This window comes from Mesoplodon mirus (genome assembly GCF_964341445.2).
Source record: "Mesoplodon mirus genome assembly, chromosome: X".
NCBI classification, from domain to species: domain Eukaryota; kingdom Metazoa; phylum Chordata; class Mammalia; order Artiodactyla; family Ziphiidae; genus Mesoplodon; species Mesoplodon mirus.
In genome coordinates, this window is record NC_138981.1 from 51,364,247 (window position 1) to 51,389,748 (window position 25,502).

At 40.6% G+C, this 25,502-nt stretch overlaps 1 protein-coding gene across 9 annotated transcripts in view; it reads left to right on the forward strand.

Annotated features, from left to right (window-relative positions):
- LOC309796831 (elongator complex protein 1-like) overlaps window positions 1–25,502 on the forward strand; it is a 73,441-nt gene that overhangs the window by 35,203 nt on the left and 12,736 nt on the right. For 2 of the 9 annotated variants that reach the window (XM_082610195.1, XM_082610203.1), the window contains one exon: window positions 12,328–16,505. In XM_082610195.1, the coding sequence (XP_082466321.1) occupies window positions 12,328–12,386 (59 nt within the window). In that variant the 3' untranslated portion in view covers window positions 12,387–16,505. Of the gene's footprint in view, window positions 1–11,421; window positions 11,498–12,327; window positions 16,506–19,362; window positions 19,435–20,210; window positions 20,388–21,555; window positions 22,755–25,502 lie in introns of those variants that run through there. The other 7 variants (XM_082610199.1, XM_082610196.1, XM_082610198.1 and 4 more) reach the window with 7 other exon arrangements.

Genomic DNA, 25,502 nt, shown 5'->3' on the forward strand with positions numbered 1-25,502 from the left:
ATTTTTTTGTTCTAGTTCTGTGAAAAATGCCAGTGGTAGTTTGATGGGGATTGCATTGAATGTGTAGATTGCTTTGGGTAGTAGAGTCATTTTCACAATATTGGTTCTTCCAATCCAGGAACATGGTATATCTCTCCATCTATTTGTATCATCTTTAATTTCTTTCATCAGTGTCTTATAATTTTTGGCATACAGATCTTTTGTCTCCTTAGGTAGGTTTATTCCTAGATATTTTATTCTTTGTGTTGTAGTGGTAAATAGGAGTGTTTTCTTGATTTCACTTTCAGATTTTTCATCATTAGTGTACAGGAATGCCAGAGATTTCTGTGCATTAATTTTGTATCCCACTACTTTACCAAATTCATTGATTAGCTCTAGTAGTTTTCTGGTAGCATCTTTGGGATTCTCTATGTATAGAATCATGTCATCTGCAAACAGTGACAGCATTACTTCTTCTTTTCCAATTTGGATCCCTTTTATTTCCTTTTCTTCTCTCTTTGCTGTGGCTAAAACATCCAAAACTATGTTGAATAAGAGTGGTGAGAGTGGGCAGCGTTGTCTTGTACCTGATCTTAGTGGAAGTGGTTTCAGGTTTTCACCATTGAGGACGATGTTGGCTGTGGGTTTGTCATATATGGCCTTTATTATGTTGAGGAAAGTTCCCTCTATGCCTACTTTCTGCAGGGTTTTTATCATAAATGGGTGTTGAATTTTGTCAAAAGCTTTCTCTGCATCTATTGAGATGATCATATGGTTTTTCTCCTTCAGTTTGTTAATGTGGTGTATCACGTTGATTGATTTGCGTATATTGAAGAATCCTTGCATTCCTGGAATAAACCCCATTTGATCATGGTGTACGATCCTTTTGTTGTTGCTGTTGTTGTTGTTGTTTATTTATTTATTTATTTATTTTAAATTATTTTTTATGTTTTGCTTTATAACAAATTTAATCAGTTATACATATACATATGTTCCCATATCCCCTCCCTTTTGCGTCTCCCTCCCACCCTCCCTATCCCACCCCTCCAGGCGGTCACAAAGCACCGAGCTGATCTCCCTGTGCTGTGCGGCTGCTTCCCACTAGCTATCTACCTTACGTTTGGTAGTGTATATATGTCCATGCCGCTCTTTCTCTTTGTCACAGCTTACCATTCCCCCCCCCATATCCTCAAGTCCATTCTCTAGTAGGTCTGTGTCTTTATTCCTGTCTTACCCCTATGTTCTTCATTACATTTTTTTTCTTATATTCCATATATATGTGTTAGCATACGGTATTTGTCTTTCTCTTTCTGACTTACTTCACTCTGTATGACAGACTCTAGGTCTATCCACCTCATTACAAATAGCTCAATTTCATTTCTTTTTATGGCTGAGTAATATTCCATTGTATATATGTGCCACATCTTCTTTATCCATTCATCCGATGATGGACACTTAGGTTGTTTCCATCTCCGGGCTATTGTAAATAGGGCTGCTATGAACATTTTGGTACATGTCTCTTTTTGAATTATGGTTTTCTCAGGGTATATGCCCAGTAGTGGGATTGCTGGGTCATATGGTAGTTCTATTTGTAGTTTTTTAAGGAACCTCCATACCGTTCTCCATAGCGGCTGTACCAATTCACATTCCCACCAGCAGTGCAAGAGTGTTCCCTTTTTTCCACACCCTCTCCAGCATTTATTGTTTCTAGATTTTTTGATGATGGCCATTCTGACTGGTGTGAGATGATATCTCATTGTAGTTTTCATTTGCATTTCTCTAATGAGCAAAGATGTTGAGCATCCTTTCATGTGTTTGTTGGCAGTCTGTATATCTTCTGTGGAGAAATGTCTATTTAGGTCGTCTGCCCATTTTTGGATTGGGTTTTTTGTTTTTTTGTTATTGAGCTGCATGAGCTGCTTATAAATTTTGGAGATTAATCTTTTGTCAGTTGCTTCATTTACAAATATTTTCTCCCATTCTGAGCGTTGTCTTTTGGTCTTGTTTATGGTTTCCTTTGCTGTGCAAAAGCTTTTAAGTTTCATTAGGTCCCATGTGTTTATTTTTGTCTTTATTTCCATTTCTCTAGGAGGTGGGTCCAAAAGGACCTTGCTGTGATTTATGTCATACAGTGTTCTGCCTGTGTTTTCTTCTAAGAGTTTGATAGTTTCTGGCCTTACATTTAGGTCTTTAATCCATTTTGAGCTTATTTTTCTGTATGGTGTCAGGGAGTGATCTAATCTCATACTTTTACATGTCCCTATCCAGTTTTCCCAGCAGCACTTATTGAAAAGACTGTCCTTTCTCCACTGTACATTCCTGCCTCCTTTATCAAAATAAGGTGACCATATATCCGTGGGTTTATCTCTGGGCTTTCTATCCTGTTCCATTGATCTATGTTTCTGTTTTTGTGCCAGTACCATACTGTCTTGATTACTGTAGCTTTGTAGTATAGTCTGAAGTCAGGGAGCCTGTTTCCTCCAGCTCCATTTTTCGTTCTCAAGATTGCTTTGGCTCTTCGGGGTCGTTTGTGTTTCCATACAAATTGTGAAATTTTTTGCTCTACTTCTGTGAAAAATGCCAGTGTTAGTTTGATAGGGATTGCATTCAATCTGTAGATTGCTTTGGGTCGTAGAGTCATTTTCACAATGTTGATTCTTCCAATCCAAGAACATGGTACATCTCTCCATCTATTTGTATCATCTTTAATTTCTTTCATCAGTGTCTTATAATTTTCTGCATACAGGTCTTTTGTCTCCTTAGGTAGGTTTATTCCTAGATATTTTATTCTTTTTGTTGCAATGGTAAATGGGAGTGTTTTCTTGATTTCACTTTCAGATTTTTCATCATTAGTGTACAGGAATGCCAGAGATTTCTGTGCATTAATTTTGTATCCTGCTACTTTACCAAATTCATTGATTAGCTCTAGTAGTTTTCTGGTAGCATCTTTAGTATTCTCTATGTGTAGTATCATGTCATCTGCAAACAGTGACAGCTTTACTTTTTCTTTTCCAGTTTGGATTCCTTTTATTTCCTTTTCTTCTCTGATTGCTGTGGCTAAAACTTCCTAAACTATGTTGAATAAGAGTGGTGAGAGTGGGCAACCTTGTCTTGTTCCTGATCTTAGTGGAAGTGGTTTCAGTTTTTCACCATTGAGGACGATGCTGGCTGTGGGTTTGTCATATATGGCCTTTATTATGTTGAGGAAACTTCCCTCTATGCCTACTTTCTGCAGGGTTTTTATCATAAATGGGTGTTGAATTTTGTCAAAAGCTTTCTCTGCATCTATTGAGATGATCATATGGTTTTTCTCCTTCAATTTGTTAATATGGTGTATCACATTGATTGATTTGCGTATATTGAAGAATCCTTGCATTCCTGGAATAAACCCCACTTGATCATGGTGTATGATCCTTTTAATGTGCTGTTGGATTCTGTTTGCTAGTATTTTGTTGAGGATTTTTGCATCTATGTTCATCAGTGATATTGGCCTGTAGTTTTCTTTCTCTGTGACATCCTTGTCTGGTTTTGGTATCAAGGTGATGGTGGCCTCGTAGAATGAGTTTGGGAGTGTTCCTCCCTCTGCTATATTTTGGAAGAGTTTGAGAAGGATAGGTGTTAGCTCTTCTCTAAAGGTTTCATAGAATTTGCCTGTGAAGCCATCTGGTCCTGGGCTTTTGTTTGTTGGAAGATTTTTTATCACAGTTTCAATTTCAGTGCTTGTGATTGGTCTGTTCGTATTTTCTATTTCTTCCTGATTCAGTCTTGGCAGGTTGTGCATTTCTAAGAATTTGTCCATTTCTTCCAGGTTGTCCATTTTATTGGCATAGAGTTGCTTGTAGTAATCTCTCATGATCTTTTGTATTTCTGCAGTGTCAGTTGTTACTTCTCCTTTTTCATTTCTAATTCTATTGATTTGAGTCTTCTCCCTTTTTTTATTGATGAGTCTGGCTAATGGTTTATCAATTTTGTTTATTTTCTCAAAGAACCAGCTTTTAGTTTTATTGATCTTTGCTATCGTTTCCTTCATTTCTTTTTCATTTATTTCTGATCTGATTTTTATGATTTCTTTCCTTCTGCTAACTTTGGGATGTTTTTGTTTTTCTTTCTCTAATTGCTTTAGGTGCAAGGTTAGGTTGTTTATTCGAGATGTTTCCTGTTTCTTGAGGTGGGATTGTATTGCTGTAAACTTCCCTCTTAGAACTGCTTTTGCTGCATCCCATAGGTTTTGGTTTGTCGTGTCTCCATTGTCATTTGTTTCTAGGTATTTTTAAATATCCCCTTTGATTTCTTCAGTGATCACTTTGTTATTAAGTAGTGTATTGTTTAGCCTCCATGTGTTTGTATTTTTTACAGATCTTTTCCTGTAATTGATATCTAGTCTCATAGCATTGTGGTCGGAAAAGATACTTGATACAATTTCAGTTTTCTTAAATTTACCAAGGCTTGATTTGTGACCCAAGGTATGATCTATCCTGGAGAATGTTCCATGATCACTTGAGAAAAATATGTATTCTGTTGTTTTTGGATGGAATGTCCTATAAATATCAATTAAGTCCATCTTGTTTAATGTATCATTTAAAGCTTGTGTTTCCTTATTTATTTTCATTTTGGATGATCTGTCCATTGGTGAAAGTGGGGTGTTAAAGTCCCCTACTATGATTGTGTTACTGTCGATTTCTCCTTTTATGGCTGTTAGTATTTGCCTTATGTATTGAGGTGCTCCTATGTTTGGTGAATAAATATTTACAATTGTTATATCTTCTTCTTGGATCGATCCCTTGATCATTATGTAGTGTCCTTCTTTGTCTCTTCTAGTAGTCTTTATTTTAAAGTCTATTTTGTCTGATATAAGAATTGCTACTCCAGCTTTCTTTTGGTTTCCATTTGCATGGAATGTCTTTTTCCATCCCCTTTCTTTCAGTCTGTATGTGTCTCTAGGTCTGAAGTGGGTCTCTTGTAGACAGCATATATATGGGTCTTGTTTTTGTATCCATTCAGCCAGTCTGTGTCTTTTGGTGGGAGCATTTAGTCCATTTACATTTAAGGTAATTATCGATATGTATGTTCCTATTCCCATTTTCTTAATTGTTTTGGGTTCGTTATTGTAGGTATTTTCCTTCTGTTGTGTTTCTTGCCTAGAGAAGTTCCTTTAGCATTTGTTGTAAAGCTGGTTTGGTGGTGCTGAACTCTCTCAGCTTTTGCTTGTCTGTAAACGTTTTAATTTCTCCATCAAATCTGAATGAGATCCTTGCTGGGTAGAGTAATCTTGGTTGCAGGTTTTTCTCCTTCATCACTTTAATTATGTCCTGCCACTCCCTTCTGGCTTGTAGAGTTTCTGCTGAGAGATCAGCTGTTATCCTGATGGGGATTCCCTTGTGTGTTATTTGTTGTTTTTGCCTTGCTGCTTTTAATATGATTTCTTTGTGTTTAATTTTTGACAGTTGGATTAGTATGTGTCTTGGCGTATTTCTCCTTGGATTTATTCTGTCTGGGACTCCCTGTGCCTCCTGGACTTGATTAACTATTTCCTTTCCCATATTAGGGAAGTTTTCAACTATAATCTCTTCAAATATTTTCTCAGACCCTTTCTTTTTCTCTTCTTCTTCTGGAACCCCTATAATTCGAATGTTGGTGCGTTTAATGTTGTCCCAGAGGTCTCTGAGACTGTCCTCTGTTCTTTTCATTCTTTTTTCTTTATTCTGCTCTGCAGCAGTTATTTCCACTATTTTATCTTCCACCTCACTTATCCGTTCTTCTGCCTCAGTTATTCTGCTATTGATCCCATCTAGAGTATTTTTCATTTCATTTATTGTGTTTTTAATCGATGCTTGATTCATCTTTAGTTCTTCTAGATCCTTGTTAACTGTTTCTTGCATTTTGTCTATTCTATTTCCAAGATTTTGGATCTGGGAAATAGAATCTTGGATCATCTTTACCATCATTATTCTGAATTCTTTTTCAGGTAGACTGCCTATTACCTCTTCATTTGTTAGGTCTGGTGGGTTTTTATCTTGCTCCTTCACCTGCTGTGTGTTTTTCTGTCTTCTCATATTGCTTATGTTACTGTGTTTGGGGTCTCCTTTTTGCAGGCTGCAGGTTCGTAGTTCCCGTTGTTTTTGGTGTCTGTCCCCAGTGGCTAAGGTTGGTTTAGTGGGTTGTGTAGGCTTCCTTGTGGAGGGGAGTAGTGCCTGTGTTCTGGTGGGTGAGGCTGGATCTTGTGTTTCTGGTGGGCAGGTCCACGTCTGGTGGTGTGTTTTGGTGTGTCTGCAGACTTTTTATGATTTTAGGCACCCTCTCTGCTAATGGGTGGCGTTGTGTTCCTGTCTTGCTAGTTGTTTGGCATAGGGTGTCCAGCACTGTAGGTTGCTGGTCGTTGAGTGAAGCTGGGTGCTGGTGTTGAGATGGAGATCTCTGGAAGATTTTCGCCGTTTGATATTATGTGGAGCTGGGAGATCTCTTGTGGACCAGTGTCCTGAAGTTGGCTCTCCCACCTCAGAGGCACAGCACTGACTCCTGGCTCCTCAATGTGGGATGATTTGTTGTCCATTCATGTATTCCAGAGATGCAGGGTACATCAAGTTGATTGTGGAGCTTTTATCCGCTGCTTCTGAGGCTGCTGGGAGAGGTTTCCCTTTCTCTTCTTTGTTCTCACAGCTCCTGGGTCTCAGCTTTGGATTTGGCCCCGCCTCTGCGTGTGGGTCACCAGAGGGCATCTGTTCTTCGCTCAGACAGGACAGGGTTAAAGGAGCAGCCTCTTCGGGGACTCTGGCTCACTCAGGCCCTGCAGCAGGGAGGGGCACGGAGTGCGGGGCGAGCCTGCAGCGGCAGAAGTCGGCGTGACTTTGCACCAGCCCGAGGCGCGCCGTGCGTTCTCCCAGGGAAGCCGCCCCTGGATCCCGGGACCCCGGCAGTGGCGGGCTGCACAGGATCCCGGAAGGGCAGTGTGGACAGTGACCTGCGCTCGCACACAGGCTTCTTGGCGGCGGCAGCACCAGCCCCAGCGTCCCACGCCCGTCACTTGGCTTCACGCTTTCAGTCGTGACTCGCGCCCGTCTGTGGAGCCCCTTTAAGCAGCGCTCTTAATCCCCTCTCCTCGCGCACCAGGAAACCAAGAGGGAAGAAAAAGTCTCTTGCCTCTTCGGCAGCTCTAGAGTTTTCCCGGACTCCCTGCCGGCTAGCTGTGGCTCATTAGCCCCCTTCCGGCTGAGTTCTCGCCACCAGCCCCAGTCCTCTCCCTGCACTCTGACCGAAGCCCGAGCCTCAGCTTCCAGCGCCACCGGGGCGAGCAGACAAGCCCCTCGGGCTGGTGAGTGCCGCTCGGCACCGATCCTCTGTGCGGGAATCTCTCCGCTTTGCCCTACTCAGGTATGTGGGGAGTTTCTTGCCTTTTGGGAGGTCTGGGGTATTCTGCCAGCGTTCAGGAGGTGTTCTGTAGGGGTTGTTCGACGTGTAGCTGTATTTCTGGTGTATCCGTGGGGAGGACGGTGATCTCCGCGTCTTATTCTTCCGCCATCTTACCCGGAAGTCTCCTGTATGATCCTTTTAATGTGCTGTTGGATTCTGTTTGCTAGTATTTTGTTGAGGATTTTTGCATCTATGTTCATCAGTGATATTGGCCTGCAGTTTTCTTTCTTTGTGACATCCTTGTCTGGTTTTGGTATCAAGGTGATGGTGGCCTCGTAGAATGAGTTTGGGAGTGTTCCTCCCTCTGCTATATTTTGGAAGAGTTTGAGAAGCATAGGTGTTAGCTCTTCTCTAAATGTTTGATAGAATTCGCCTGTGAAGCCATCTGGTCCTGGGCTTTTGTTTGTTGGAAGATTTTTAATCACAGTTTCAATATCAGTGCTTGTTATTGGTCTGTTCATATTTTCTATTTCTTCCTGATTCAGTCTTGGCAGGTTGTGCATTTCTAAGAATTTGTCCATTTCTTCCAGGTTGTCCATTTTATTGGCATAGAGTTGCTTGTAGTAATCTCTCATGATCTTTTGTATTTCTGCAGCATCAGTTGTTACTTCTCCTTTTTCATTTGTAATTCTATTGATTTGAGTCTTCTCCCTTTTTTTCTTGATGAGTCTGGCTAATGGTTTATAAATTTTGTTTATCTTGTCAAAGAACCAGCTTTTAGCTTTATTGATCTTTGCTATCGTCTCCTTCATTTCTTTTTGATTTATTTCTGATCTGATCTTTATGATTTCTTTCCTTCTGCTAACTTTGGGGGATTTTTCTTCTTTTTCCTCTAATTGCTTTAGTTGCAAGGTCAGGTTGTGTACTCGAGATGTTTCCTGTTTCTTAAGGTGGGATTGTATTGCTATAATCTTCCCTCTTAGAACTGCTTTTGCTTCATCCCATTGGTTTTGGGTCGTCGTGTCTCCATTGTCATTTGTTTCTAGGTATTTTTTTACTTCCTCTCTGATTTCTTCAGTGATCACTTCGCTATTAAGTAGTGTATTGTTCAGCCTCCATGTGTTTGTATTCTATACAGATCTTTGCCTGTAATTGATACCTAGTCTCATAGCATTGTGGTCGGAAAAGACACTTGATAACATTTCAGTTTTCTTAAATTTACCAAGGCTTGATTTGTGACCCAAGATATGATCTATCCTGGAGAATGTTCCATGAGCACTTGAGAAAAATGTGTATTCTGTTGTTTTTGGATGGAATGTCCTATAAATATCAATTAAGTCCATCTTGTTTAATGTGTCATTTAAAGCTTGTGTTTCCTTATTTATTTTCATTTTGGATGATCTGTCCATTGGTGAAAGTGGGATGTTGAAGTCCCCTACTATGAGTGTGTCACTGTCGATTTCCCCTTTTATGGCTGTTAGTATTTGCCTTATGTATTGAGGTGCTCCTATGTTGGGTGCATAAATATTTACAATTGTTATATCTTCTTCTTGGATCGATCCCTTGATCATTAAGTAGTGTCCTTCTTTGTCTCTTGTAATAGTCTTTATTTTAAAGTCTATTTTGTCTTATATGAGAATTGCTGCTCCAGCTTTCTTTTGATTTCCATTTGCATGGAATATCTTTTTCCATACCCTTACTTTCAGTCTGTATCTGTCTCTAGGTCTGAAGTGTGTTTCTTGTAGACAGCATATATATGGGTCTTGTTTTTGTATCCATTCAGCCAATCTGTGTCTTTTGGAAGGGGCATTTAGTCCATTTACATTTAAGGTAATTATCGATATGTATGTTCCTATTCCCATTTTCTTAATTGTTTTGGGTTCGTTATTATAGGTATTTTCCTTCTGTTCTGTTTCCTGCCTAGAGAAGTTCCTTTAGCATTTGTTGTAAAGCTGGTTTGGTGGTGCTGAACTCTCTCAGCTTTTGCTTGTCTGTAAAGTTTTTAATTTCTCCATCAAATCTGAATGAGATCCTTGCTGGGTAGAGTAATCTCGTTTGCAGGTTTTTCTCCTTCATCACTTTAACTATGTCCTGGCAGTCCAGTCTGGCTTGTAGAGTTTCTGCTGCGAGATCAGCTGTTAACCTTATGGATATTCCCTTGTGTGTTATTTGTTGTTTTCCCCTTGCTGCCTTTAATATGTTTTCTTTGTGTTTAATTTTTGACAGTTTGATTAATATTTGTCTTGGCGTATTTCTCCTTGGATTTATTCTGTATGGGACTCTCTGTGCCTCCTGGACTTGATTAACTATTTCCTTTCCCATATTAGGGAAGATTTCAACTATAATCTCTTCAAATATTTTCTCAGTCCATTTCTTTTTCTCTTCTTCTTCTGGAACCCCTATAATTCGAATGTTGCTGCATTTAATGTTGTCCCAGAGGTCTCTGAGACTGTCCTCAGTTCTTTACATTCTTTTTTCTTTATTCTGCTCTGCAGCAGTTATTTCCACTATTTTATCTTCCACCTCACTTATCCATTCTTCTGCCTCAGTTATTCTGCTATTGATCCCATCTAGAGTACTTTTAATTTCATTTATTGTGTTTTTAATCGATGCTTGATTCACCTTTAGTTCTTCTAGGTCCTTGTTAACTGTTTCTGGCATTTTGTCTATTCTGTTTCCAAGATTTTGGATCATCTTTACTATCATCATTCTGAATTCTTTTTCAGGTAGACTGCCTATTTCCTCTTCATTTGTTAGGTCTGGTGGGTTTTTGTCTTGCTCCTTCACCTGCTGTGTGTTTTTCTGCCTTTTCATTTTGCTTATCTTACTGTGTTTGGGGTCTCCTTTTTGCAGGCTGCAGGTTCATAGTTCCTTTTGTTTTTGGTGTCTGTCCCCAGTGGCTAAGGTTGGTTCAGTGGGTGGCATAGGCTTCCTGGTAGAGGGGACTGGTGCCTGTGTTCTGGTGGATGAGGCTGGATTTTGTCTTTTGGTGGGCAGGTCCACGTCTGGTGGTGTGTTTTGAGGTGTCTGTGGACTTGTTATTATTTTAGGCAGCCTCTCTGCTAATGGGTGGCGTTGTGTTCCTGTCTTGCTAGTTGTTTGGCATAGGGTGTCCAGCACTGTAGCTTGCTGGTCATTGCGTGAAGCTGGGTGCTGGTGTTGAGATGGAGATCTCTGGGAGATTTTAGCCATTTGATATTATGTGGAGCTGGGAGGTGTCTTGTGGACCAGTGTCCTGAAGTTGGCTCTCCCACCTCAGAGGCCCAGCACTGACTCCTGGCTGCAGCACCAAGAACCATTCATCCACATGGCTCAGAATAAAAGGGCGAAAAAGTAGAAAGAAAGAAATAGTAGAAGTGGAAAGAAAGAAAGAAAGAGAGAAGGAAAGAAAGAAAGAAAGGAGGGAGGGAGGAAGGAGGGAAGGTAGGAAAAAAAGATAGAGAGAAGATGAAGTAAAATAGAATAAAGTATGATAAAATATATTAGTTATTAATATAAAAATAATTATTGAGAAAGGAAAGAAAAACAAACAAACAAACAAAAAAACCAGACGGATAGAACCCTGGGAAAAATGGTGGAAGCAAAGCTATACAGAGAAAATCTCCCAAAGAAGCATACACATACACATTTACAAAAAGAGGAAAATGGGAAAAAAATCATAAATCTTGCTCTCAAAGTCCACATCCTCAATTTGGGATGATTCGTTGTCTAAAGGAGGGAAGGACAGAAGGACGGACGGAAGGAAGGAAGGAAGGAAGGAAGGAAGAAAAGATAAAGTAAAATAAAATAAAGATAAAATAAATAAAGTTATTAAAATAAAAAACGGTCGGATAGAACCCTAGGACAAATGGTGGAAGCAAAGCTGTACAGACAAAATCTCACACAGAAGCATACATATACACACTCACAAAAAGAGGAAAAGGGGGAAAAACTCATAAATCTTGCTCTCAAAGTCCACCTCCTCAATTTGGGATGATTCATTGTCTATTCACGTATTCCACAATTGCAGGGTACATCAAGTTGATTGTGGAGCTTTAATCTGCTGCTACTGAGGCTGCTGGGAGAGATTTCCCTTTCTCTTCTTTATTCTCACAGCTCCCGGGTCTCAGCTTTGGATTTGGCCCAGCCTCTGTGTGTAGATAGCCGGAGGGCGTCTGTTCTTCGCTCAGACAGGACGGGGTTAAAGGAGCAGCTGCTTCGCGGACTCTGGCTCACTCAGGCCGGGGGGAGGGAGGGGTATGGAGTGTGGGGCGAGCCTGCGGTGGCGGAGGCCGGAGTCACGTTTCACCAGCCCGAGGCGCGCTGTGCGCTCTCCCGGGGAAGCCGCCCCTGGATGCCCGGACCCCGGCAGTGGTGGGCTGCACAGGCTCCCCAGAAAGGGGGCGTGGACAGTGACCTGCGCTCGCACACAGGCCTCTTGGCGGCGGCAGCAGCAGCAGCCCCAGCGTCCCACGCCCGTGTCTGGGGTCCGCACTTTTAGCCGCGGATCGCGCCCATCTCTGGAGCTCCTTTAAGCAGCGCTCTTGATCCCCTCTCCTTGCGCACCAGGAAACAAAGAGGGAAGAAAAAGTCTCTTGCCTCTTCAGCAGGTCCAGACATTTTCCCGGACTCCCTCCCGGCTAGCCGTGGTGCACTAACCCCTTCAGGCTGTGTTCATGCCGCCAACCCCAGTCCTCTCCCTGCTCTCCAACTGAAGCCCGAGCCTCAGCTCCCAGCCTTGTCCGCCCCGGCGGCCTAGCAGACAAGCGTCTCGGGCTGGTGAGTGCCGGTCGGCACTGATCCTCTTTGCGGGAATCTATCCACTTTGCCCTCCACACCCCTGTTGCTGTGCTCTCCTCCGCTACTCCGAAGCTTCCCCCCACCCGTCACCCGCAGTCTCCGCCCGCGAAGGGGCTTCCTAGTGTGTGGAAACCTTTCCTCCTTCACGGCTCCCTCCACTGGTGCAGGTCCCGTCCCTATCCTTTTGTCTCTGTTTATTCTTTTTTCTTTTGCCCTACCCAGGTACGTGGGGAGTTTCTTGCCTTTTCGGGGGTCTGAGGTCTTCTGCCAGCGTTCAGTAGGTGTTCTGTAGGAGTTGTTCCATGTGTAGATGAATTTCTGGTGTATCTGTGGGGAGGAAGGTGATCTCCGTGTCTTACTCTTCCGCCATCTTCCAGCCTATAGCAGCACATATTTAAAGTTATGAAAAGGAAAAACCTACAACCAAGATTACCCAGCAAGAATCTCATTCAGATGCGATGGAGGAATCAAAACCTTTACAGACAAGCAAAAGCTAAAAGAATTCAGGATCACCAAACTAGCTTTACAACAAATGCTAGAGGAACTTCTCTAGACAGGAATCAAAGAGGAGAAAAACCCTGACAATAAGAAACCCAAAACAGTTAAAAAAAATGGTAACAGGAGCATACATATTGATAATTACCTTAAATGTGAGTGGATTAAATGCTCCAACCAAAAGGCATATGGCTGAATGGATACAAACACAGGATGCATATGTATGCTGCCTACAAGAAACCCACTTCAGACCTAGGGACACATAATACAGAGTGAAAGTGAGGGGATGGAAAAAGATATTCCATGCAAATGGAAATCAAAAGAAAGCTGGAGTAGCAATTCTCATATCAGACAACATAGACTTTAAAATAAAGACTATTAGAAGAGACAAAGAAGGACACTACTTAATGATCAAGGGATCGATCCAAGAAGAAGATATAACAATTGTAAATATTTATGCCCCCAATATAGGAGCACCACAATACATAAGGCAAATGTTAACAGCCATTAAAGGGGAAATTGACAGTAACACAATAATAGTAGGGGACTTTAACACCCCACTTTGACCAATGGACAGATCATGCAAAATGAAAATAAATAAGGAAAGACAAGCTTTAAATGACATATTAAACAAGATGGACTTAATTGATCTTTATAGGACATTCCATCCAAAAACAACAGAAAACAGTTCTCAAGTGCTCATGGAACATTCTCCAGGACAGATCGTATCTTAGGTCACAAATCAGGCCTTGGTATATTTAAGAAAATTGAAATCGTATCAGGTATCTTTACCGACCACAACACTATGAGGCTAGATATCAATTACAGGAAAGAAACTGTAAAAAAATACAAACACATGGAGGCTAAACAATACACTACTAAATTACCAAGAGATTCCTGAATAAATCAAAGAGGAAATCAGAATTACCTAGAAACAAATGACAATGAAAACACGATGACCCCAAACCTATAGGATGCAGCAAAAGCAGTTCTAAGAGGAACGTTTATATCAGTACAGTCCTACCTCAAGAGACATCTCAAATAAACAACCTAACCTTTCACCTAAAGCAGCTAGAGAAAGGAGAACAAAAAAAACCCAAAGTTAGCAGAAAGGAAGAAATCATAAAGATCCAATCCGAGAGAAGTTTTTGTTTGTTTGTTTGTTTTTTGCAGTACGCGGGCCTCTCACTGTTGTGGCCTCTCCCATTACGGAGCACAGGCTCCGGACGTGCAGGCTCAACGGCCATGGCTCATGGGCCCAGCCGGACTTGAGGATATGGGGAGGGGAAAGGGTAAGCTGTGACAAAGTGAGAGAGAGGCATGGACATATATACAGTACCAAATGTAAAATAGATAGCTAGTGGGAAGCCGCTGCATAGCACAGGGAGATCACCTCCGTGGTTTGTGGCCACCTAGAGGGGTGGGATATGGAGGGTGGGAGGGAGGGAGATGCAAGAGGGAAGAGATATGGGAAATGTATATGTATAACTGATTCACTTTGTTATAAGCAGAAACTAACACACCACTGTAAAGCAATTATACTCCAATAAAGATGTAAAAAAAAAAGATCCAATCCAATATAAATGAAAATGAAATGAAGGAAACGATAGCATAGGTTAATAAAAAAAAAGCTCGCTCCTTGACAAGATAAAAAAAAATTGATTTACCATTAGCCAGACTCATCATAGAAAAAAGGGAGAAGAGTCAATTCAACAGAATTAGGACAGAAAAAACCTGACACTGCAGAAATACAATGTATCATGAGAAATTACTACAAGTAACTATATGCCAATAAAATGGACACTGGAATAAATGGCATAATTCTTAGAAAAGCACAACCTCCCGAGAGCTGAACCAGGATGAAATAGAAAGTATAAATGGATCCCTCATAAGCACTGAAATTGAAAATGTGATTAAAAATCTTCCAACAAACAAAAGCCTGGGACCAGATGGCTTCACAGGCGAATTCTGTCAAACATTTAGAGAAGAGCTAACATCTATCCTTCTCAAACTCTTCCTAAATATAGCAGCGGGAGGAACACTCCCAAACTCATTCTGTGAGGCCACCATCACCCTGATACCAAAGCCAGACAAAGATGTTACAGAAAAGGAAAACTACAGGCCAGTATCACTGATGAACATAGATGCGAGAATCCTCAACTAAACACTAGCAAACAGAATCCAACAGCACATTAAAAGGATCATACACCATGATCAAGTGGGGTTTATCCCAGGAATGCAAGGATTCTTCAAAATACGCAAATCAATCAATGTGATACACCATAATAACAAATTGAAGGATAAAAAGCATATGTTAATCTCAATAGATGAGAAAAAGCTTTTGACAAAATTCAACACCCACTGATGATAAAAACCGTCCAGAAAATAGGCATAGAGGGAACTTAACTCAGCCTAATAAAGGGAATATATGACAAACCCACAGCCAACATCATTCTCAGTGGTGAAAACTGAAACCATTTCCACTAAGATCAGGAACAAGACAAGTTTGCTGACGCTCAGCAGTATTATTCAACGTAGTTTTGGAGTCAGACAAGAAAAATAAATAAAAGGAATCCAAATCAGAAAAGGAGTAAAACTGTCACTGTTTGCAGATGACATGATACTGTACATAGAGAATCGTAAAGATGCTACCAGAAAACTACTAGAGTTAATTTGGTAAAGTAGCAGGATACAAAATTAAGGCACAGAAATCTCTTGCATTCCTATACACTAATGATGAAAAATATGAAAGAGAAATTAAGAAAAAACTCCCATTTACCATTGCAACAGAAGAATAAAATACCTAGGAATAAACCTATGTAAGGAGACAAAAGTCCTGTATGCAGAAAACTATGAGACACAGATGAAAGAAATTAAAGATGATACAAACAGATTGAGAGATATACAATGTTCTTGAGTTGGAAGAATCAACACTGTGAAAATGACTATACTACCCGAAGCAATCTACAGACTCAATGCAATCCCTATCAAACTACCAATGGCATTTTTCACAGAACTAAAACAAAAAAATTCACAATTTGTATGGAAACACAAAAGACCCCGAATAGCCAAAGCAATTTTGAGAAAGAAAAACGGAGCTGGAGGATTCAGGCCCCCTGATTTCAGACTATACTACAAAGTTACAGTAATCAAGACAGTATGGTACTGGCACAAAAACAGAACTATAGAGGAATGGAACAGAATAGAAAGCCCAGAGATAAACCCACACACATATGGTCATCTTATCTTTGACAAAAGAGGCAAGAATGTACTATGGAGAAAAGACAGCCTCTTCAATAATTGGTCCTGGGAAAACTGGACAGCTTCATGTAAAGGAATGAAATTAAAACACTCCCTAACACCGTACACAAAAATAAACTCAAAATGGATTAAAGAAATAAATGTAAGGCCAGACAGTATGAAACTCTTAGAGGAAAACATAAGGCAGAACACGCTATGACATATATCACAGGAAGATCCTTTTTGACCCACCTCCTAGAGAAATGGAAATAAAAACAAAAATAAACAATTGGGACCTAATGACACTTAAAATCTTTTGCACAGCAAAGGAAACCATAAACAAGCTCAAAAGACAACCCTCAGAATGGGAGAAAATATTTGCAAACGAAGCAACTGACAGAGGATTAATCTCCAAAATATACAAGCAGCTCATGCAGCACAGTATCAAGAAAACAAACAACCCAATCCAAAAATGGGCAGAAGACCTAAACAGACAGTTCTCCAAAGAAGAGATACAGGTTGCCAACAAACACGTGAAAAGATGTTCAACATCACTAGTCATTAGAGAAATGCAAATCAAAACTACAATGAGGTATCACCTCACACTGGTCAGAATGGCCATCATCAAAAAATCTACAAACAATAAATGCTGGGGAGGGTGTGGAGAAAAGGGAACCCTCTTGCACTGTTGGTGGGAATGTTAATTGATACAGCCACTATGGAGAACAGTATGGAGGTTCCTCAAAAAACTAAAAATAGAGCAACCACATGACCCAGCAATCCCACAACTGAGCATATACCCTGTGGAAACCATAATTCCAAAAGAGTCATGTACCACAATGTCCATTGCAGCTCTGTTTACAATAGCCAGGACTTGGAAGCAACCTAAGTGTCCATTGACAGATGAATGGATAAAGAAGATGTGGCACATATGTACAATGGAATATTACTCAGCCATAGTAAGAAACGAAATTGAGTTTTTTGTAGTGAGGTGGATGGACCTAGAGTCTGTCATACAGCATGAAGTAAGTTGGAAAGAGAAAAACATATACCGTATGCTAACACATATGTATGGAATCTAAAACAAAAAAAAAACGGTTCTGAAGAACCTAGGGGCAGGACAGGAATAAAGATGCAAATGTAGAGAATGGATTTGAGGACACAGGGATGGGGAAGGGTAAGCTGGGACGAAGTGAGGGAGTGGCATGGACATATATACACTACCAAATGTAGAAGAGATAGCTAGAGGGAAGCAGCCACATAGCACAGGGAGATCAGCTCGGTGCTTTGTGACCACCTAGAGGGGTGGGGTCGTGAGCGTGGGAGGGAGACGCAAGAGGGAGGAGATATGGGGATATATGTATACTCATAGCTGATTCTCTTTGTTATACAGCAGAAACTAACACAATATTGTAAAGCAATCACACTCCAGTGAAGATGTTAAAAAAGTATTAATAATGTAAATTATTAAATAATAAAAAATAAATAGGTTTTAAAATTATTGAAAATGAGTGACTTCCCTGCTGGTCCAGTGGTAAAGAATCCGCCTTCCAATGCAGGGGGCGCGGGTTCGATCCCTGGTTGGGAAACTAAGATCCCGGGATCACGGGACAAGTAAGCCTGCATGCCACAACTACCGAACTCGTGCGCTTCAATGAGAGAGCCTGCATGCCGCAAACTACAGAGTCCACGCGCCCTGGAGCCCACAGCCATAACTACAGAGAGAAAAACCCACATGCCACCACTAGAGAGAAGCCCGTGCCACAACGAAAGATCCCACATGCCTCAACAAAGATCCGAAGTACTGCAACTTAAGATCTCAAGCAGCCAAATAAATAAATGAAAACTATTAAAAACGAAAGGTATTAAACATTATTTACAATGCATTTGTGTGTGTGTGTGTGTGTGTACCAAGGAACTGTATGTTGAAGTCCATTCAGTTGTAGAAAGGAACTTGTAAAATTGTTTATATTTTTAAATCTCATTTCTTTAAGATTTCTATTTCACTGTGCACAGTAAAATCCTGACAAAATGGAGTTTTTTTTTAAAAAAAAAACAACCCGGGGACTTCCCTGGTGGTGCAGTGATTAAAAGTCCACCTGCCGATGCAGGGGACACGGGTTCAAGCCCTGGTCTGGGAAGATCCCACATGCTGTGGAGGAACTAAGCCCGTGGGCCACAACTACTGACGCCTGTGTGCCTAGAGCCCGTGCTTCACAACAAGAGAAGCCACTGCATGGAGAAGCCCGCACACCTCAACGAAGGGTAGCCACAGCTCGCCACAACGAGAGGAAGCCCGCACACAGCAACGAAGACCCAGTGCAGCCAAAAAAAAAATACAAAAACAAAACTAAACAAAACAAAACGAAAAAACATCCAGTGCATTACAGTGGAACTTGGCAGAGCTAGGCAGCCAGGGATTTGGGCATCTGACTGAGAACCAAGTCCATCTTTGTCTCATTTGTGTTGTGGTTCCACCTGGTGGTCATGTCCCACTCTAGTTTAATCATCATTGGGGACAATTCTTTACACAGGCTGGCTGAAACTTCCAGGACATTGGTTGGTGCCCTGTTGTCGACTTGATCTGAGATGCTGGGCTTAGGAAAGCAAAGTCCCAAGGACATAGGAACCCACCCACTTCAGCCTCTCAGCTTCCTGCTGCACTCTCTTCCCACACTCCACTCCCCCAAATGATAAAAGGGGGTGGGGGTGAGAACAAGACAGGAAGCAATCAACAACTTTATTATGTCCTTGCATATTAGAATGTATTACTAAATATATGTGGTTAGTAAATGTGCACATATTAGGGTGCATATTTAAAAAAATTCAGTAATACTGTTGAAGAGAAGAAAAAGTTGGAATACTCCAGTGTAGAGAGTAGATTGGAGTGTAAACAAGCCCAAAGGAAGAAAGGCAAGCTAGAATGTCATGTAAGTAATTTGTGCACAAGACAGCGATGGTCTGAAACTAGAATGGTGATAATGGGATTTGGAGGGAAGTGGATGGGTTTGATATTTAGGAGGAAGAATTTAGCCCTTATCTTTAAGAGATACAAAATAAAGTGTTTACAGATAAAAAAAATACTATCCTCTTAACTTCCAAATCTTTACCTCTCACTCTACCTCTACCATATCTAAGTGCCTCCCCAGCATCCCCCATAGACAAAACATCAGGGAATTGGCAAGTTCAAAATGGAACTCTTGATTTTCCACACAGTTTACTGCTCTCTACGTCTCCCCTGTCTCAGTAAATGCTACCGTCATTCACCATACATCCAATCTTTGACATTATCCTATTGACTCTACCTTCAGGTTATATCTAGCATTAGATCACTGTTCCCCAAATCCAAGGCTATCACTCTCACCCAAAGGCACCCTCTTCTCTTGCCTGGATTACTATAATAGCTTCCTAGACTGGACTCCTTGATTCCACTCTTGTATCAGTATTGAGTGGCTTTGGCTGTGCACAATAATGGCTAAAGCAAATAAAAAGTTGTTTTTTCCTTTCTCTCTCACATAAAAGAAGATTTGCCACTCCAGGAGATTGCCAGTTCAGGGCAGTTATGAAGGCTCCATAAAGTCATGAGGGACCCAGGTAATGATCTTTCTCTTCCACCACCTGTGCACATGGATTCAAGCCTCAGGGTCCCATCATGATCCAAAGTGGCCACTAGAATTCCAGCCATCATGCCAAATTCCAGCCAAAGTTGTGTACCTGAAGAAAATAGTAATGCAAAAGGCAAAAATAGGAGCTCTTCTCACTGAGTAAATTCCACTTAAGCTGCATTCCCAAGAATCACTTCCAACACTTTTGAATGTAATATTTTGTTCCAGACAGCAAAGTGGCTGGCAAGAAATGAGGGAGGGGATAATGACTGTTGGTGTGGGCAAGTGGCAATATCTGCTATGGCCAGGAACAATCTGCTCTCCACAAAGCAGACAGTGTGACTGTCCCAAAGCCCAGGTTGGCTCCTATCACTTGCTGGCATAAAATCCTATAATGGCTTCTCTTTACTCTAAGAATAAAATTCAATCCATCTCCTTGGCCTACAAGGCCGTGAGTCATCAGATACCTGACTATTTCTTGGACCTCATCCCCAACCACTCTCCACTATGTTCACTACAGAATCACCACCTGGGATCTTGTTCTGTTTGTAAAACACACCAAACTCACTCCCTTCTCAGATGCCTGGCAATTAATTCTTCAGATTTTCATATGGCTGTCTCCTTCTTGTCATTTAGCACTGAGTTCAAATGTCACATGTCCCTCAACCCCCTAAGTATAGTGAGATAACTAGTCACTTTCCATCCCTTTACCTATTTGTCTGAAAGTGTGTCTTGTGTTTATGTTTTATTTTCTCCCCCTAACAGAATGTAAATTTCTGAGAGCAGGAACTTGGTCTCTCTCACTCACCACTCTATCTCTACTTCCCAGAACAGGATGAGACACAAACATTAGGTGCTCAGCAAGTATTTGTTGAGTAAACGACTGAATACATGGATATACACATGACGTGGTTCCCACTTGCAACAGAGAAACCAGCAAAGGTAAGATTTCTTACATCCTCTTAAATCTCTGATTTTAGTCCTTTCACAGAAGCTGGAATTTAGAGTGGCAAGCAGGTACAACAGGCACTGGGGACATCCCTCTGCCAACCGATTTAAAATTTCCCTATGATGTCCCAGAATGATTTTCAAGTTGCTTCACTGTGGTAGGCCATGGTGTGCAAATTTTTTCACCAAGCTCCATTTTAGAGTGTTTAGAGAGACCAAGCAGCCATCTAGGTGTCTCCATAATCCACGTAATTGGGAGTCGTGTCCAGATTTCTCCCAATGTATTTTTACAAGAGGCTGGGGCTTGTGATTGAAGTTTGTGCAAGGTTTCAAAGAAATGATCCAGAGTTAACCAGATTGTCTTTAACTTGTTGAACCGATCAAACTTGAGTGAGGGCAGCCTCTTTAGCATAGTGGTCAGCCAAAACGTTTCCTTTTGCCTCACGGGTTTGTTCCCTAGTATGAACTTCCAGATTAATCACATCTAAATTCTTGGGAAGGAGCAAGACATCTGACATAAAAGTTAAAAGTGTTGTTTCCATAGCATGACAAAAATCATGAAGCACCCCAAAGGTTTATCTGCTGCCATGTCTATGTTAGCCCTTTTATCCCTTGCTAGCTGACTGGCTCGAGTCAAGTCTCTAAGTTTAGCTAGTTGTGCTGACTTGACTTCAGGAAGGAGATTGGTTTCTATAAGCTCTTGGGAAGTGGTGACTGCATAACCAGCTTGAAAATATCCCGGTACTCTCTTAAGATATGACCCGCCTGCAGAGACTTCTATGTCTGGGCCTTGTAAAAAAAAAAGTTTCAAGGAGATCAGAGTGAGGCAGGGGAAGTTCTTGGGTTAAGATTAGACAACCATGAGGTTCTTCCTCCCCTGAAAGAGAGAGTAAGTTAGCCGGAATAAGGGTATGACACAGGGGACCATGATGTGCACTGGATAGAAGCTGCAATTCATAGACAGTGATTGTGGAAGTGAAGAAATGTTGGGTGCTTTTGGTGAGGTGTGGGGTATCACTAGCTGGAGTGGTGATACTGAGATGAAATCAGAAGTGTCTTCTGCTAACTTTGCAGTTGTACCCATTGCCCTGAGGCAAGGGGGTTATTACTTTAATTTCTGGGCTGAGAAAGACTAACACACAATGGACCTCTTTATTTCCAGGTTTCTGAATTGTGGCTGGAGTCCAAAGTCACAGGAGTCTGAAGCATTGCTCCTGTCCTGAACCCTAAGAGACTCTCCCTGGAAGGTAAATGATTAACTTTCCACCTGATCTGTCCTCTAAAATTCTCTGAAGCTTTGTAAGCATCATAAAACAAAACACTGCCATGTGGCCAATGCTTTCCATGTGCCAGCCATGATACATACAATAACCTATTTATTCCTCACATGGACGCTCTAGAAGGGACTGCTTGCCTATTTTAGAGAAGAGTGGGCTCGGAGGGCCTGAAGAATTTGTCTTGAGGTCACACAACTGGTGAGCAAGTAGGGCCTCTGAGCTCTGAACCTGGTCTGAACTGTTCTTAAGTGCTCTGTGCCATCTGTTGCTTGCTATACAGTGTCCGTGGCTCGCAACCACTTCATGGTGGTGCCTTCTGCTCCTGAATGCTGTTGTTAACCTCCTTCATTGAGTCCACTAAAGAAGGGAAGAAATGTTGAATATGGTACCTTGAAAACATTTTTTATTTTGTAATAATGAAATAGAATTTAAATATAATTTAATTTTGAAGCAACCTAAATGTCCATCAGGAATGGATAAAGAAGATGTGGTACATATATACAATGGAATGTTCCTCAGCCATAAAAAAGAACGAAATGGTGCCATTTGCAGAGACGTGGATAGACCTAGAGACTGTCATACGGAGTGAAGTAAGTCAGAAAGAGAAAAACAAATATCGTATAATATCGCTTATATGTGGAATCTAGAAAAATGGTACAGATGAACTTATTTGCAAAGCAGAAATAGAGACACAGATGTAGAAAATAAATGTATGGATACCAAGGGGGGAAGGAGAGGTGGAGTGAATTGGGAGATTGGGATTAACATATATACACTACTGTGTATAAAATATGTAACTAATGAGAACCTACTGTATAGCACAGAGAACTCTACCCAGTGCTCAGTGGTGACCTAAATGGGAAAGAAATCTAAAAAAAGAGGGGATATATGTATACGTAAAACTGATTCACTTTGCTGTGCAGCAGAAACTAACACAACATTGTAAAGCAACTCTACTCCAATAAAGTTAAAAGAAAAATAAGTAAAGTGTGGTATTTTCCCCCTTCATCCTCAACCCCCACTTTTCCCCAAATAACCAATGTTAACAACTTAGTCTATATCCTTCTCCAGGCTCATATAATTATAGGCATACACATACACACACATATATGCAGTCCATAATCCAATTTCATCAATTGTCCGAATAATGTCCTTTATAGTTAATATTTCCTAGTTCAAGATCCAGCCCAGGTTCATACCTAGCACTTACTCCTTCAATAGGGAACAGTTCTACCCCCTTTCTTTTAGTTTCTTGCTCTTGACATTTTAGAAGAGTTTAGGCCACTTATTTTGTGCAGTGTCACTCCATTGGGGTTTGGCTGGCGTTTCTTCACAATAAAATCCACGATGGAGCTGTCATCAGGTTTCAGCTGAAACTGCAAGATACCTGCCTGGGTCACACCTGCTGCTGCTTCTTGGCCTGGAGTTCCTCACAGAATTTTGAAGAAGCATGTCCATACTGCTTGCAGCTGCAGGTGCTGGATAAAGCTGGAATGTGCCTCCAGCCCAAGGCTAAACCAACACCCCCAAATACAGATACTTATTAATTGAGAAGCAAGCACTCAGTTTTAAAGAAGCAAAAATTATGAAGTTCAAAGGCTCCAAAACTATTTTGTTGATTACTTGTAAAATATGCAACAGAACAGTAACCGGTAAAATAATGGGAAAAGTAGAAGCTTCCTATAGGTGATGTGAAACAATTCCACCACTCCTCAGATTTAACCCTTGCAGGAAGACACAGGAGACTAAAGCTCCGAGTTCTGCAAGTCTGGTTGCAATGGCAAGAGCCCAGCCTGGTTTTCAAAGCACCTACATCTGGACAGTCAATACCCATTTGCTCCTCAAAGGATGTGAGCAAAACAAAGAAACACTTCTCTTAACTAAAAATGCTGCTTAGTCAGAAAGAATTCCAAAAGAATCCAAAGTGGATTTCAGACATTTCTTGTCTCCTCTGTAAAGAAGGGATTTTGAGAAATGTCTAATGCTATTTCTGAAGTAAAGCTAGTCAGTAAAACGACTTGTTTGACTTTTATTTATTTTCTGAATACACGGAAACCAAATCCAAGGACAAACTTTTCTTGGCATCCTTGGCACTTGTGGGAAATAAAAACCTCATTGGAATGAATAACTGAAACCTACCCACCTCAAGGGTTGGTTGTGAGATCAAAAAAAGTATGTGAAAGTGCTGGTCAATAGTAAATTCATAAGCAGGTATTACTGGTATTCTTATTATTTTTTCCTTTTCTCATCAGTTTTCACTATTTATTATCATTTTCTTTCAAAAGGAAATTGAGACCTTTATAAGTGTGTCTACTCACTTGGAAGGATTTCTTCGGGGGATCAATAGCCTGATTGCTAATTCAGAAAACCAGTGTGTCCTTATTCTCCTACAAACATCTGCATAACTATACACTAGTGAAATCTGAAGATTATCCCTATTTGGGGTGTAAAAGTATCCAGGATAGTCTTAATTATAGATGATCTAATAAGATAAAGAGTGCAAATATATTTTCAAGAAATTTTCATTTTTATTACTTGCTGTTGTTCCTGTAGTAATATTTCACCCTAGGAGACAGTTTAATTTATTTTAGTACAGACTTATTTCTGGGTTTAAAATTATTTCAAAATGTTAACTTTTACTTTAGCTATCTTACATATTTTCAGGAACAACACAGGTATGGGTTTTTGTTGTTGTTGTTGTTTTGTTTTGTTTTAAATAAGCTAGGGTTGTTTTCCACCTGTCTATTTAGCTCATTTAGAAATGTTGAAAAAAATTGGGTTATGCATTTTTGGTGGGAGTATCAGTGAGGTGATGTGTCTTTCTCAGCATCAGGACAAAAGGTCCATGATGCTGGTTTGTCCCAATATTCATGATGTTCATTTTGATTACTAAGGTAAGGTGGTTCCACCAGGTTTGTCCAATATAAAGTTTTTATTTTCCTTTGTAATTAATAAATACAAAGACTGCAAATATCTTGTTCTTCATCAAACTCTCACCTACTAATTTTAGTATCAATTGATTTCTTAATTCTATTTTCTTTCCTTCTTTCTTCTTTCCTTCCTTCCTTCTTTCCCTCCTTCCTTCCCTCCTTCCTTTTTCTTTCTCTCTCTCCCTCTCTCCCTCTCTCTCTCTTTCTCACCTACCCCTTTTCTTGGCATATTATGGTGAGAAAGGCCTTTCTTTTCCTCCCCATTCATTTATCTGTTCACTGGTTTATTTATATCAGTATGGCCTCATACGTACTTTTATTATTCAATGGGATATAATATATTGTTTAGTTATAAACACTAACTATAACTATAATCTATGAATAGTTATTTTGACATTCAAATTGTTCCAGGTTTGTCTAGCCTGAGCCCCTTCATCATAACTCCTGTGTAATTTGGCATGACCCAGTCACTCCCTGAGCACTTGCTTCCCTAGCTGATTCAATCAGATGTTCCAGGCTCCCCCCTGTACTTTTCCTGTTCCAGCCCTGCAATCTGTCATTTCTCCAAGGGGTCTTAGCTCCTAAGACCTAAGTTTTCTAAGGGGTCTTAGAAAACACATGTGTGCTTGTATATCTCTGTCTATTTCTATCTCTATTAAAACATAGACACGGATATTTATTTTTGTCAGTGTTAAAAACCATGTTTTAAAACTGATACATGCACTTCCAGTCAAAAACTGCAGGCTGTATGTAATGCATGCTTCTCACTTTCTGTATTTATAGCTCCTTCTTCCCATTGTTCTCAATGTATTTATTCTTTTCTTCAAGTCTTCAATACAAAAAATGGTTTTGGAACTGCTAACCCGTGCCACAATGAAAAGCAAACCAGCAAGCTAGAGTTA